Below are 16298 nucleotides of genomic sequence, written 5' to 3'. Positions count from 1 at the left end.
GGGATGTGTGAACTCCTGATTGACACTCAAAATGGAGGAACTGTTCTGTATAATCCACTCGAACATCCCAACAGCAAAAATGCTTGGTTTCCCATGACTCTGCCTTGTAGTCAGACATCAGGCCTGGAGCAGCCAGTATTGCCATGGTTACTGCTCTGAATTCTTTCAAAAGACAGTCCCAGAATGGCCCCTGATTTTCTTCTAAGGTTTCAGTTGTTTTAATGCATCACATACTCTTGCTGGCCATTCCCTTCCAAAATGGGAATGTCAGCCAGTGCACTTCTGAAAGTCGAGTCTTCAGGTTGATCCTGAACACAGCCAGGGGAAGCGGGGTGAAGAAGCAGGCTATGGAGGTCCCCCAGGGTTGTGCTGCCATTGGAGGCATCGCACAGCCATTGTCTCTCTCCTTTCTTCTCTTCACAGAGGATTCTCAGGTCACCAGCGCAATATCCCCTCTCCAGTCCCCACACAAAGGACTCCCTCCCCGGCCACCCTTGCACAACAGGCCTCCTCCTCCACAGTCACTGGAAGGCCTCCGCCAAATGCATTACCACCGCAATGACTATGACAAGTCCCCCATCAAACCCAAGATGTGGAGTGAGTCATCCTTGGATGAACCCTATGAGAAGGTCAAGAAACGCTCCTCACACAGTCATTCCAGGTGAGCTGGCTATCTTGAAGCTCCATCACAGGGGTACCCTCTGCTCAAGAGGGATGGGTGTGAGCCCTTTCAAAATTTACAAAGCCTCCCTTACCACAAGGAGACATTTAGGTGTTTTGGCCAATAGGCATCTCATAAAAATAGTCTGCAGCCGCATGACTGCAGCTTGGTATCTCAATGTTATTTTAAAAAACATTTAGAAAGGAAGGATGGTGGATCATCTGAGGGCTTTGACAGGGCTTGGCCTTGACCTCCAGCTACCACAGAAGCACAAGTTCTGGGACGCAGCTGAGAGCAGCAGCTGACCCAGCTCCCGCTCACCCCTGCAAGATCACAGGCACATGCCTGAGATCTGGAAAGAGGCGTGGGAGCCCCTTCCCCAAATTCCTGCGCGGGAACTGAAGCAGGGTGTTTGCTCTGCAGCAGTCACAAGCGGTTCCCCAGCACCGGGAGCTGTGCTGAGGCAGGAGGGAGCAGCTCGCTGCAGAACAGCCCCATCCGGAGCCTTCCCCACTGGAACTCCCAGTCCAGCATGCCATCAACACCGGATCTACGGGTACGCAGTCCACACTACGTCCACTCCACGCGGTAAGTCTTCCCAGCTCCAGTCTCATCCTGCTTCCCCTGAAATAAATATTCTTTGCTTTACCCTTCCCCCAGGTCGTGAATTAATTCCCAATCCAGGAAAGGACACAAACCAATCCTATTGACATAAGAGGCTCATGTACCGTTGCCAGTAGGGAATCTTTCCTGAAATCACTTCAGATAAATATGATCCTGCCCCTCATCTCTCCCTCAAAGTAATTAAGCTTTTATTCCTCTGGGACCTTTCGTCTCAGGGACTGCTTATAGGTGCTACCAAACCCATGCCATTTTTAAAAAGGATGTGGTGCTATGGCTAAATTCTGCAGTAAAATTCCTCCATGGATCCAGCTGGAGAGAACACGTTGTTTCCTGTCTGATATAAGATGTTGGGTAGTGTTAATTCTCTATCATAGATAAAATGTTTGCACGATGTGTGATCTTATGCGGAGAGAAAGCCTGTATAAAGCACTCCACCTGAGGATCCAGGCAGCAGTGGAATAAGCCCAGGATTGGCAGACGAAAGAGCTGAAGGGTGTACAGGAGGTGATTTGATGTGCATTGGCCATTTGACTCCAATTTTCTGCAGTTTTTCTACAAACTTCAGCTTCACTGCTATTTTGCCCTTGTGGCAAACGCCATGGACACTGCAGGAAGCAGAGCTGAGACAAAGCTGCATGCTGTTAGGTATCCTGCCCTAAGGGGAAGTGCTACCATCATTTAGCTCTGCATAAATCAAGAGTCATGCCAACACATCAGGCAGAGATGATACAAGGCATTAAGGCCCTGGGTTCAGTTTGTTACAACTTTTTGGCTGAGAGTACCTTTCAAAAGAGTGCAATGTTTGTTAACGCTGGAGCCAAGCTGTGTGAGAAATGAGCCTGGCACAGGGCTTGAGAAGTGGCCTTGATTGGGTAGGGGCCATCTGGGTGTTTGAAACAACTATTGCTTAGTCCATGGCTCATTCATGAGCTGCATGCCTTGGCCTTGGCCATCCATCATGTGGGTGTGTGACTCGTTGCAGGGTGTTTCTGCTCCTTGAAGGGATGGCTGAAGCTCTCCAGACAGCTGGGGTGAATAGGGACCACCCAGACCTGGCAATGAATAGACCCCCTGTAAACTGCGGTTCAGGGTAGTTGCCTGAAGGACTGTCGTGCCCTGACAGTCCTACACGTGCTGCCCGTGGCTGGGCCCCAGTAAAACCTAGCTGCTTGGCAGAGGCAACTTTCTCAATGGCCCATGGAGAAATCACTGCATTCTGGGCTAAGTATGGGCAGTCTGTCTGTCTCACACTAGGTGGATTGTACCTGTGCAGGGCATTCGTGGGCCACTTGCAAGGGAATCTCACCACCACTGAGGCTAAGATATTGGGATCTGCAAAGCTGGAGAGAGGCAACCCTGGTAACACAGGGATGGTGCTGATCCAGCAGCTCTGCCTTGGGACTGCACCAGCAAAGCTGGGGCTTGAGGCCCCCCAGGTTTTGCCCTTCAGACTGAGCCTTTCCCAGGGTGGCAAGCCACAGGAGAATTGGGTTGAGCAAGGGTTTCTGTCCCACATGGTGCTGCAGACTGAATGCCACCACCAAGGAGACTGGAGAGCAACAGGAACAGGACCTAATCTCCCCAAAGCCTGCAGCAGCGAAGCTGGTTGCTTTGCAGACAGCAGCACCTCGCCGTGCTGGAGGGGTACAGGTTTTCAGTGCCCTCAGATTCCTTTGCTTTGGAGCCGGCCTTGTGTTCAAGGGGATGGGAGTGCTTTGTCCTGTTGACTTACCAGCCTGGATTTTTTTCCTGGTACTTGCAGATCAGTAGACATCAGCCCTACCAGACTGCACAGCTTAGCTCAGCACTTTAGACACCGGAGCTCCAGTTTGGAGTCACAAGGCAAGCTCCTCGGCTCGGAAAATGAGACAGGGAGCCCGGATTTCTACACCCCAAGGACTCGTAGCAGTAATGGCTCTGACCCCATGGACGACTGCTCTTCCTGCACCAGCCATTCCAGCTCTGAGCACTACTACCCTGCTCAGATGAACCCCAACTACTCCACCCTGGCAGAGGATTCCCCATCGAAAGCCAGAGAGCGGCAGAGGCAAAGGCACAAATCAGCGGGCAATCTGGTCTCTTCCAATTCAGGGAGTATGCCCAACCTGGCTGCGAGGAATGGGACGGGACACCATCGCGTCTACCTGCACAGCCAGAGCCAGCCCTCCTCCCAGTACAGGATCAAAGAATATCCCCTGTACATCGAGGGCAGCTCCACACCCGTGGTGGTGCGGAGCCTGGAGAACGACCAGGAGGGACACTACAGTGTGAAAGCACAATTCAAAACCTCCAACTCCTACACAGCGGGGGGGATGTTTAAGGAAAATTGGCATGGGGATGAAGTGGACTCCGTCAGGCTCACCCCCTCCCGTTCCCAAATCATAAGGACTCCATCTCTGGGCAGGGAGGGCCATGAGAAAGGCTCGGGTAGGACTGCCGTGTCAGATGAGCTGCGGCTCTGGTACCAGCGGTCCACAGCCTCCCACAAGGAGCACAGCCGCCTCTCGCACACAAGCTCCACTTCCTCAGACAGCAGCTCCCAGTACAGCACATCTTCGCAAAGCACCTTTGTGGCGCACAGCCGGGTCACGAGAATGCCTCAGATGTGTAAAGCGACATCAGGTGAGAGCTGGGCCCGGGCAGAGGGGCAGACAGGGATGGGGGCTTCATGCAGCCTGGATTCGCGTCAGGCGTTACACGCAACCTGGAGAGCAATGCCAGACCATAGCATGTTATCTTGCCTTCACAGGCTGCGCACCAAGCCTGTAGGCATAACCCTGCGGGGCAAGCTTTGTCCAAGACACTCATTGGGTGAGAATTTTTTTCCATGGGAATCATCACTTTGCAAAGATGCGGTCAAAAGACAGGGAGGGACCTGCTGTTTCCAGGTCTCTTCTCACAGTGCAGCTGGGTTTTGGTTGATGGCACTAGGGGCTGAACGTGGAGAAAGTGTGGGGGGTCACTCAGTAATTGCAGCGAGGGGAGCAACGAAGCAAGTGGGGACTCGGCATAGACTAGGAGAATGCATGTCCTCACTGAAACACCAAAAGCATGGGAAAGGTTAAGTGGGGAGGATCCCAGCCCCTCCACCCCCTGCTAAAATGTTTGGGCGATGACATCTTTCTGCACTGCTGGGGCATGGTTTTCCCATGCAGCTCCAGTACCTCTGCTGATAATACCCTGAAATTCAGAGCACTTAAGTGTGTGGTATTATGCCTCTCTGTCATGTACAGAGCTTTGCACTCCTCTGTGCTGTTAATATTAAATGGTAAGAAAACAGCCTAAATCCATTAAACTGAGAAGGCCACTATATGTTATGAAACAATCCAAGGTTAAATATTTACTGGCCATCAGTCACTGCTGGACAAGCCAGTGTGGACAGATCAAGGACTTGCTGAAAAAACTGAGTCTGGCCCCACGTGGACGGGCTTGCTGGTTTATCGGAGCTTGCACTGTGCCTGTTGCCACCCTTCCACACGCCTCAGCCTTGGCGCGGGAGACACCACTGCTCCGATCTCGCTTGCCCTAAGCCCTCGCAGCCTCCCTGAGCAGACCAGCGCATTGCCCACCCGTGCTGGCTGTTGGCCTTCAGACAGCCCGGCATGGTGCCGGCCCATGGTGATCACCACGCTGACACCAGCGGGGCTCGGTGCTCACTGCCAACTCCAGCATGGAGTCAGAGCGGCAGTTTGACACCAGGCTCCTCATGGGCCATCAACAGCTGCCTGGGAAGAGGTTGATTTATGCGTGATGCCAACACTCGTAGGAGGCCCAGATGTGGACCAGGACTCAATCAAGTAGCTGCTGCACCCATCCTGTGTCTCCACATGAAAAATCTGTCTTCCCCCACTTTGATTAATGGGCATTTCCGTTCCACCCAGCAACAGAAAATGCTTGAACACTGGAAAGCTTTGCCTTGCTTAGTTTTGGAAACCATACACGTTCAGTTAAGTAATCTGAAAAGGAAAATGCTGGGGTTGGGGAGAGCACCTAAAAACTGCTGTCAATCAGTCTGTTCCCCCACCCAGCTGGGTCTTTGAATCTAAATGTGCTATCTGGGCAGCACAGTGTAAGTGTGTTCAGTAATCACAGCTTGTCATGGCCAGTTGGCAGCACAGATTGGTTTTGCGTTCAGACTCAGTTCCCAATTACAGCTGAGGGAGGATACTGACCTCAGGAGGTCAGCTCCAAGGAGCAGATTAAAATTTGGTTTTCTCTTCAGATGTCATTTGGCAGCAGCTAAAGAATTTAACAGCATGGAAGGGGATGCCAGTAGAAACATCCATCATTTTAGCTGATTAGCCCTAGCCAGTAGGTCTCCTGGACTTCATGCTGTCCTTCAAAGAGGATCCTTCTAGGCACATATTACATTTGGAGGGTCAACACTATATGGACTTGAGGCGGAGGAAAGACTGGTCAGGTGGATTTCTTAGCTAGACCCTTCACCAGGGAAACTCCTCCAAGAACCACTGCCAATGGTACATTTTTAGTCCAGATTGCTTCTGCCTTCACTGAAGTAAGAGAATGTGTCCTCTGGTCCCACAGCACAGTGTCAGCAAAGCCAGACTTCAGCCTTTTTACAAATGCACAGTGAAAGGTAGCTGTAGCTTTTGAAATCTTCAGAGCTGTCTTCCTCCTTTGCACAAGAAGCAGCGTGCTGGTCCAGACTCTCACCACTGCCAGCACTGGCTCCTAGGGACACAGCCCATCTCCCACCACCCAGGCTAGGCTCCTGCAGGTCAGGTCCCATGGAGCTGCGCAGGCAGGCCCCGCAGCCGCCAGGAGAAGGGTGCTGTTTCCCAGGCAGCTCGGCAGAGGCTGGGTGGCTGTATTCAGCTGGAGGCCGGGCTGAAACAAAGCATTCCTGCAGAGCTGAGGACGGATCCAGCCCGTGACACGCAGCAGTGTCAGCAGTAGGCTGGCTGCTCCTGTGCCGCATGTGGGCACAGCCGTCCAGGAACAGGCTGAAGTCTGACTCCCAGGTTGTGTTTGCTCACAGCCAGACGTGTTTCTGCTGGTCCGACCAGCTGATGCTTCTGAACCGCCCTAACCCTCGCGCCCTCACCTCACCTCACCGGTTCTTTTTCTCCACCCTTTGGTTTTCAGCTGCCTTACCTCACAGCCAGAGGAGTTCAACGCCGTCGAGTGAACTAGCAGCCACGCCACCGGGCAGTCCCCACCACATTCTCACATGGCAGACTGGGTGAGTGTGTGGGAGTGGGTTAGGGAATTCAGCTCGCTCAGTGCCACTCAGAAAAACCTCCCCACACACAACCAAAGGGAGAGCACCTCTATGGGGAACATTTTCCGGGTGCTCCATAGCCTACACCTGCACAGAGCATGTCCAGCCTGCCACCCATGCTCTCGTAGTGGTGGAGCTCTGGTTTAGGCTGACCAAGACATGGCCGTGCCACTTGCACCCAGCAGCACTGCTCCAAGCAGTGCCGAATCCACAGGGAAAAAAGTCTTGCAAGTTCTTCCTGCTTGGAAAGTCTCCTTCCTCCAATTTTCCATATGTTGAAACAGCTGGTCTTTTTCAACCATGGCATGGGCTGTCCCGACCAAGGAGATCTTTCCTGCAATGGCAAGGTCAGGTGCCTACCATATTTGTGTGTGCAGCAACCACATTTTTCTGCTAGGTTTTCCCTAGCAATGTGTCTTAATGACTACTAAGGTGTCCTTTTTCAGCTACCACTAACTTAAAATGCTTTGCCAAAGCATGAGTGAGTCATTACGTGCAGGTAGCCATTACTCATGTAAATATAACAACTGGGTTCTTTGGCATTTCTTCATAGGGCAGGGAATTCCAGGAGTTAACAAAAAGTCTTTTGCAAGCTCTCATGAGTATTCTCTAGCGATCTCCTGTAATTCTGTCCTGCCACATGAAATAAAGATCGTTTCCAGATCCCATCTTAGCTCAGCACATCCCAGATCTTTGCATCTAAAATGAGTTTGGTGAGATCAGCCAGAAAGTTTCAGACTACAGTCCTCAAAATACCGTAGGCCCCCAAGCAGGAAAACAGGTATGATCCTCCAAGTTGTGAATTGGGACTGGTAACTTTGCGAACATTTCACTGCGCAGCCACCGGAAAATCTTATGTACTTTAATTTCTTCTGGTCACCTGTGACTAAGTTTGACCTCTGCTTTCACTCCAGTACTGTTCGTGACTACAATTTAAAATGGAGATGAGGAGAACCATAACCACAACCTCCTTAGGCCTACCTTGGATTTTAAATTCACACATTTGACGTATAGCCTCACATGGTCTTTGCATGTGCTTCTAGCTTTAGAACAGGAGAATTTTCCTGTTCCCATTTCATAAAAAGTCAAGGGATGACAAGATAGACAAAATGGCAGCTGGCTTTACCGTACACCAAAGTTTCCACTGTTAAGGGTTTAAGCCTAGACTCAAATCTTAGTTTCATTCTCTACCCCAATCCTAATTCTTCTAAATGTCTCCATGATGATCAGAAGTAAAACTGTCGAGCAGCCAGCTGAGAAATATGTTTGGAAAATTCCAGCATTTCTTATTTTTCCTTTCCAGAAAACTCCTGCATGCTGTCTCTCATAGCAGAAAGGCATCAAGCCAAATTCTCAGCTGGTGAAAGTGAAGTTATCTAGATTCATAGCTTAGATTCATAGATTAGCTGCACCAACAACCAGTGCAAAAAGAACTGGAAACAAATCAGCGCTTCTGTTGTGCCTGAGCATAACACCCAAGGCGTATGTATAAATACAGTAGGAGCAGATAAAGTTTGCCATTAGATGCAGAACACAGACTCCCCCGCTGTGCAGGAGCAGGCTGTGCCCTGCCCACACAACCCAAAAGACTGACAGTTCTCCCCAACATGTTTTTGTGTCACTAACTTTTTCCACAGATGATTCATCAGCTTGTTTCCCCACTGGATTAATAAGCTCGTAACAATGTCTGTGTCACTTCTTTTCTTTAACATTTCCTCTCTCCTCTTTCCTCCTTTTTGCTCTCCTTTGTTCAGAGAAGCAACAGACAACTCACCCACTATGGATGAGTCTCAGTCTCCAACCCACCAAAGTACTGATGAATAGAGGTATAGTAAGGGAACGTTTTGTTCTTTCATCCTTCTGCCTTATAGTCCGTGAACACAGTGCAAACGCCCGGCATCCCGCTGTCCCAGAGAAGCAGCCCTTTTAATTGTGTGCCTGTTTGTTGGGCAACAAGGCTCCCTTCAGCTCTTGGAAGAACAACTTGAAAGCATCTCCAAGCCCTCTCTGTGCCTTCTCAGCAAGTGTGTGGCTGTGGCGCTTTCCCCTGCAAAAGAAGGCTTCAGGCCAGCCCACTCTGCGTTCATGCAGGGGTTGAACAGGCACAGGGAGCAGGCAGTAGCGGCAAATTTGTGGCTGGGGATGTTTCAAAGTAGTGTGGGCAAAGCGCTGTGGGGAGAGCCGGGGAGCAACGTGGTGGGGAGACGAGCTCGGGTAAGGGGGGGCCTTGGAGGACCCAGACTGAGCTCCCAGCAGCACTGCAGCCGTGGCACCAAGCGCCCCTTTCTCCTCTTTCCCTACCGCAGAGCAGAGCTGTGGAGCAGAGGCTGTTAGCAGCAGCCAGCTTTCATGGAATGAGGAGCAACTCTGGCCCAGTTCCTGTGGGAAGACAGAGGGGGAAGGATGGAGGGAACAAAAAAACCCTCAGAGTATTTCTATTTTAATTAAACTGCCTCCCTGTCTGACACCCTCATTTGAATCTACAACCATTCACAGCTGGCATCTGTCAAGTATTTCAAGCCCAGCTTTCCAGAGATAACCCATAAACCTCCCTACCCCGGCACAGAGCTGGGAAACAAAAGGCTCTTTAACATGCAGATGGTGATGCCCTTGCTCAGGTTCCTCCCAGACACCAGTCCCAGGGAAATCAGGTCGAAAACAGAGCAGAGGGAGCAGGAACTGCCAGGCTGCATCAGATGTGAGATCAGTCCCGAGAGGTGGGGAGGGAGCCAAGGAAGGAGTGAGAGTCCCACAGTAAACAGAAAGAAAAGGCATCTCCCACTTTTGGCCTCAAAACAATCTCTGCTTTGGAAGTTGGTTCAAATCAAAGTATGAGGGAGAGACATCAGCTGTGAATATTATTATGCAGATATAGCAGCCGCTTTTTGAAACACCAAGATTTTGACCTCCTCTGGCAAGGAGCTCTGCAGATTAAGCCAGGAGCTGGCGCTGATTGGAGTTCTTAAGACAAATAGCAAAGAAAATGTTCATGAACAGTCTCATCTGCTCAGTACAGGCAAACAAAAGCCATGCCACAAAAGACACAGGAGCTTGTCAAGGGAGATGCCCCAAGGTGAGGACTAGGCTACCAACAACAAAACCACAGTCCTGTCTACATTGGAACCCTCCCACTAGCCATTTCCTAGCCCATCCCTGGAAAGCCATGTCACTCTGAGCTTGCCAGGTGATGCACAAGCCTCTGCCCAGAGCAGAAGTGCTACAGGAAAGCGCCACCACCCTCCTCCTTCCACATTCCCACTGGGTTACATGGTCTATGGCTGAGAAGGCTGCTTTTAGGACTTGTTCCATGGAGAGTAACCTACTGAAAAGCTCTATACCCCATCTTACTACCCAGCAGGAAAGCAAGGCAGAGCCCCTTAGGCAAGGCAGGGCGCTGCTGCTGTACCAGAGAGGGAAGAGGCCACACACAGAGAAAGTGGAGGCAGGTGTGGTACCACGTGTGCTGGGATGGACACAGCCAGTGGGGTCTGCCACAAGCTCCTGTGCCCCCCCAGGAGCCACTCTGCTCTCCTGCAGCACATCCCACCAGCAGCAGGCTGAAAGCAGAGCCGCTCTGCCTGCTGCCATCCCGGCACCCAAAGCTCAGGGCACCCTGGCTGCGGAGGGGCTGCCAGAGCTCGGCGTTCCCCTGCCGAGCACCGGGTGGGTTGCAGGGGCAAACAGGACTGCCGGGTGAGAGCAAACTGGGTCAAAGCAGGGTCCTGCATGCTGAGCCCACCCCAAACGTCAGCTCTGGGGGTACCTGCAGAGTGCAGCTGGGTCTCTGAATATCCTGCATTCCTTTCCACCCATAATATGATGTTTTATGCCCATGGGTGAATTTCCAAGAGCCCTTGTTGTCCTAACGAAGTTTCCTTTCACCTGCAGGAGCTACAATGATAGCTGTTTCCTGGATTCTCCCCTCTATCCAGAATTAGCAGATGTCCAGTGGTATGGGCAGGAAAAAGCCAAGCCTGGGACTCTAGTGTGAACCCCTGACCTCAAGTTAATCACATCAATGCCATTCTGAGATCACCGCACTGCCTCTCATTTGCCTTACCCAGATGCACTGTCACCCAGCACCAGCTTCAACTCTAAGCACTTTTCTCACGATGCAATTCAAGACGACATTTACAGAACACTGGCCCTGAGACATCCACCACGACAGCGACAGCGACGGACCGCAGCGCATCCCATTGCCAGACTGGTGCACGTCCCTCCTACGGCCCACAGGGCAGCGGGTGCAGATGAGCAGCCATCCTCACAGTCAGTCAGCAATTTAAAAATTGATTTTCCTTTGAAACGATGTAAGCTTTTCAAGGCTTACATCAAATCTTATTGTTCTGCGGCATGTAACAGCAGTAAGATTTCCATGACCTGAGATCTGAAGCCAACAGAGTATTAGTTTAAGGGGGGGGGATGGGGGATAAAATTGGACAGAGGCTGAGAAATGGATATCATAGTCCTGAAAGTGCGTCTCTTATGAAACAGTAAAATCCCGTCACTTCAAAGATGTGTCAGAGTCTTGCAATCTGATCTGCGCTGCCAAAGATCGCCACGCCAACGTCGGCAGGATGAGTTTGCTCAGCAAGTTCCAGCTAAAGGAACATCTCTCATTTAACTCAACGGCAGACACAACCACCTCCTGTAAAATGGCATTTCCTTCGTTGCTTTGAGTCCACCTACATGCAAGTCCAATAACTCTGTGTGCTGAAGACGCACTGGAGGTCTGGGCTGGTATCACAGCATCGCTGGCTACAAGCTACTATGAAACTGGACAAACAAGGTTTACACAGGCATTATCAAAAGCAGAGGCAAGCACTGCTGCTCACAGCATCTCCGTGGCTGGCAGGGGTTGCACACCAATACATGGAGAAGCTGGGGTTGCGTTGGTTGTTTTTCAATACTCTGGTCAAGATAGAAATTGCCAAGAAACCTTTCCACAAACAGACAGAGCCAATAAATTCCTATCAATTTCTGCACAAAGCGTTAACATGAAATCAAAGGGAAAGCACATCACAATCTAATCGACACAGTAAAGCTGCATTAACATATCTGTTCCACTCATCTTCCCTTCGTTAGCACCAGTGTAGCAAAGGGCTTGTCACCCGGTTACTGCTGTGTGGGAGAACCAGTCTGTCGGGAAATGGAAAGGCTTCCATAGAACAACCGGCAGACTAGGCAAATCTTCCCGTTGCAAGAAGCAACCACAAGAAAGAGAAGCAACTAAATTAGGTGTTGGACACGAGCAAGAGCTGCCTGCTGATACCAAAAGGAATTGTACAAGAGCGTCATGGAAGGAGCTGCAAGTTTACACATACTTTTGAGCAATGCTTTATACATGTCAAGCCATGGAACTTTAAAAGGCCTCAAAGACACTTTTATAACGAACAAGTGCACAATCTAGGTGGATGTTGAAGCTGGCACATCTAGTCTTCATTGCGGTGCTATGCTGTTTTTATTGCCACTAGATGGGGGGAGGTACCCGGCCTTCCCCCGTTTGTGCGTGCAAACGATGATTTCCTATGGGAAAGGCATTAAAAGAAACGGCTGGAGGGGGTTACTTTGTGAAAAGCAGAAACTGAAGTTAGCTTTGGTTTAAGGAGAAAAGGAAAAAAAAAAAAAGCGAGTGTGTGTGCGCGTGTTCCAAGAATAACAATAGCGTCTACCAGACAAAGTAGGGCAAAACCTTTAAAATTAAACACCGCGACTTGGGGGGCTGCCACACCTTTTGGTATCAAGATTGCTGGAAAACTGCATTCCAGGCTTTAAAAGAGAATGGGTTCTTAATTGGGCTTGGAAAGATGATGGGGTTTCTAAAAATTTATGCAAGCAGCTCATGTGAAGACCTTTCTGCCACAGATACTAGAAATGTTTGCTTCAGTTCTCTGCGCTTGCCTGCTGTGCCGCTGTCGTGCATCGCTGGTCCAGGACAGGGAGGTGGCAGCGATGGGCAGAAATGCTGTTACTTGTCCAGGGAAATCCACGGCAGAGCCAGGGAGGGAACTCTTCCATGTTCACACATGAAGCATAACTGCATTACCCTTCTAGGGGTAGGGGCACGTACTTTTTTATACTGGCAAGGGGGTTTTAAAGGTGGCCATGCAGGCCTGGCACTGCTGGGCCCACACAAAGAACCACCATAGGAGCACATCCCCCTTCAACGGTAATCGAAGCCCCCTAACCGACTGCTGGAAGAACAGACAGCGGTGAGATTGCACCCTTTATCTAGACTTCACCATCTCTTCGTGCTTTGGGGTCTTTAACATGGGAATTATTTCAAGCTTCTAATTGGATTTTTAGCTGGATAAGAGATACTACCGATTAGTGACATTTACTGGTAAGATTCAGTAGCTAAAGTGAAAGGATTAAATAAGGACCAAATTAACCAGCAGCGAGTAATTTAGCCCATGGATTTTTAGGGGCTCTGAGCAACTGTCTGTTTTCTTTTTAATTTCACTGGTAAGTGGTTTTGGTTTGGGGTTTTTTTTCTGTGTACCTTCTTTTAATTAAAAAGAATTCAACAACAGCGGCACTATGAGGCCTCTGGGCACCACAGGAAGAAACATTAATTCCTCTGAGACCAGATCCGCAGTTTTGCAGCAAAGGTTAAAAGGTGGCAGCCCTGAAATTAGGGGGGGGGTGAGGAATAAAAATGGTTAGCCTGAATTGCAAACAGGCTCGAGTAGAGAAAAAGCTTTCTAGAAATGGATTGAGTTTTGCTTTGTGTTCTGCTTTTCTGTTTTGCAATCAAGGCACACGTGAGCAGCCAGTCTGGTAGTAAAGACAGATTAAGTAAAACAGGTTTTACTGTTTAGCTCAATTCAATTAAACACAAATGTACATAAAATGTTAATCATATGAGATTAACATATTTAAGTATAACATGGAGGGGCATATACATAGCTATTATATACAAGCACTTGACTACCAACTTAACCCCTCCTTTACTTTTTTATTTTTCAAGGCTCCATCTGACATAAAGCCACAATTGCGTTCTTAGCCTACATGTCTGACGCTCCCTCTGTTCAGCCAGGAGCCGGGTGTACGGTCTGTGCACTGGGCCATGCTGGGAGGCAGGGTTTATTTTTAAATGATATTATATGCAGTCGAGTGTTGAAAATGTTGAAACAGTCCAATTTGTTTTCACTCTGTATTAGTTTTAGTTTCAGGCATAGCCGATCCCCATTCAGGTGCTATCAGATGACCAGTTACTGCTTAGTTAACTAGATGTAAAGTTTTACATATATATTAATGTCAATAGTTTTATTACAAGTTGTGTAAAAGGGACTCTCTAGTTTAAAAAAAAGGAAAAAAAAAAGAAAAAAAATTAGGTCTCTCCTGAAATTGACTTTAGAGCATGGGAAATGATTTTACTGGATTCTGTTCAACTGTAATCAAGGAAAAAAAATATGTATGTTGTAGAAAAAGTTGCAGAATTAAAAAAGATCTGCTTTTAATTTATTCTTTTTGTATTAAGAATTTGTATAGTTACCTTTACATTTTGCAAAACGGTGTTGTCAACACTTCCTTATTAAAGCATTTTCAAAATGAAACCTTGCCGTGGTGTTTTCAGGGCACAGCGCCTGGGCAGTCCTTACCCTGGTGACCACACCACCACATCTGCGAGACCCTGACTCCAGATGTGTGCACAGCTGGCCAGGTATTCCAGGAGGGACGCACTCCTTTGCTGTCAGGGGGCCTGACTGCAGGCAACGCAGGGCATTCCCCTCCCAAGAAAGCCCATCATTCAGAGATCCCTTGGGGTTCAGCGCTGGTGCTCAGCAGATCCCTGCTGGCTCCACTGCATGTTCTCTCACACACCGGCCCCAGGAGGCGTCCAGGGCAGTAAGAAATGGTTCGACTGACTTCCCGCCCCTGTAGGAAACACAGTCTTGAAAATATGCTCATTTTTAATGCACATAGCTTGAAATAACGCTCACTTACCAGAGTTGGGTGCTAAGGGGCCACGTGGCTGTTTGCAGCACGCCAAGGCCCGTAGGACAGGCTCGATGGCCAGCACTCTCACCCCTGGTGCGGTGAGGAACTGCCTACTCCTTGCACTAAGTTCCTGAAGAAACCCTCCTTGTGCCTTCCATTAATTCCTGCTGTCCAGGGAGCTCCCTTCCACACAACAGCATCTTTTCCATCACCCACCCAATCCCCCCACCCTGACACCCCAGGAAGCTACCAGCGGTGCCAACCCAGAGCCCGGAGACCATCCCCACCGCCACCCAGCATCGCTGCTGGGGGGCAGCCTTGTGTCATAAATCCCCAGAAGGGTTTGGCATGGGACAGAATGGCAACGATGACATTTTTCAGACATCCCCCTAACTCTGGGACTTTGGTTCAGATTTATCGCCAGCGGCTCCAACACCGCTGCAGGCAGCGCTTCAAGCTCTATGCCACCTCAGGAGCCGTTTTCATGACAGCCTGCTCCAGGTCCGATACCAGCCCTGGCACCCCTGCAGCAGCCCTCCAGGAGGGCACCATGCTGTGTGCTCATCCCCTGGGTCCGGGAGTCAGGGTGCTCTCCTGCCCCCAAGGAGTGAAGCCATTTATATCCCAACCCAGCTCATTCTTTGGGCAAAACTGGATCTATAATCATAGGACGGTTTGGGTGGGAAGGGACCTTAAAGACCGTCTACCTCCCACCAGCCCAGGTTGCTCCCAGCCCCGTCCAGCCTGGCCTTGAGCACCCCCAGGGATGGGGCACCCACAGCTGCTCTGGGCAGCCTCTGCCAGCGCCTCACCACCCTCACGGTAAAGAATTTCTTCCCCATATCCAATCTAAATCTCTTTCAGTTTAAAACTAGAGATTTTATATAATAGAGATCATATGGCAGCTAGCAGGAGCGGAACCCAGTTAATCCAAATGAATTGATCCCACATACGCCGATCCCAAGAGCCTTTCCAGTGGTACAGCAAATGTCTAATAAGGAATTTAAGGCATTTAATGACCATCGGGCACGATGACACCGACACAAGGCAGAGAGCACGCGCTCCGAGAGCAGCACTGCACACAGCCCCTTCCACCGCCGGGCTGGGGAAAGGGTCAGGGGCTGCAACAAATGACCAGGGGCATTGAAGTCCAAAAAACACTCCAGACATCGCCATGGTGAACATATGACTTCATCCCAAGGCTACAGGTCTTTGGATTCAGTGGAGTTATTTCCGTCTAATGAAAGAATTATCAGAATTAAACATCTGCAGAAGCCCAGAGGGAGAAGTCTGAATCGCTAAACTGAAACATACCCTCCCCACAAAAACCATCAAGCAGTGTGACAGCTGCGCCGCACCCACTCGTCCCTAGACTTCAGTCGGATGGGTTTTGGATTTTTTTGGCTAAAAGGCATTATTAACTATTTGATCATGGTCTGGTAGCTGTAATTTGGGGCCATCCAGCTGCAAAGACCCTCCAAGCAATGATGGAAAGCAGCTGCCCTAACCGTGTCCCCCTCAACTGCGATCCCCTGAGGACTGAAGCTGGCTCTCACGTGCCGAACAGCTGGAAACTCTTACCCAGATATGCCGTGAGAAAGTACTTTTCAGTTCCTTGGTTCCCCATGCAGCGCCATTCCACGAATTGCAAGGGGATAAAGTTCTTCCGTCATGGGATTCATTCAAGCAAGGCGGCTGTATTTCAGGGACTGTCAGCAAGGAGGCACACTGCTTACATTACAGTCTTTAAAAACCTGATCAGAATAAAACATTCCAACCCCAAATTCACATCCCTACAGGAGGCGCATCCCCACTCAAACCGGTACTTGG

The 16298-nt window shown here is 49.9% G+C and overlaps 1 protein-coding gene across 6 annotated transcripts in view; it reads left to right on the top strand.

The window, feature by feature from the left end:
- FRMD4A (FERM domain containing 4A) overlaps window positions 1–14078 on the top strand; it is a 386977-nt gene extending 372899 nt beyond the window's left edge. For 5 of the 6 annotated variants that reach the window (XM_040594541.1, XM_040594542.1, XM_040594543.1 and 2 more), the window contains 5 exons: window positions 424–661; window positions 1085–1249; window positions 3048–3907; window positions 6392–6488; window positions 10416–14078. In XM_040594541.1, the coding sequence (XP_040450475.1) occupies window positions 424–661; window positions 1085–1249; window positions 3048–3907; window positions 6392–6488; window positions 10416–10518 (1463 nt within the window). In that variant the 3' untranslated portion in view covers window positions 10519–14078. Of the gene's footprint in view, window positions 1–423; window positions 662–1084; window positions 1250–3047; window positions 3908–6391; window positions 6489–8281; window positions 8354–10415 lie in introns of all 6 variants that reach the window. The other variant, XM_040594540.1, reaches the window with a different exon arrangement.
- Window positions 14079–16298: the final 2220 nt, after the last annotated feature.

Source organism: Falco naumanni, chromosome 5 (assembly GCF_017639655.2).
Source record: "Falco naumanni isolate bFalNau1 chromosome 5, bFalNau1.pat, whole genome shotgun sequence".
Lineage (NCBI taxonomy): Eukaryota > Metazoa > Chordata > Aves > Falconiformes > Falconidae > Falco > Falco naumanni.
The sequence above is the reverse complement of the archived record's forward strand: the minus strand, read 5'-3'. Positions and strand labels throughout refer to the sequence as shown.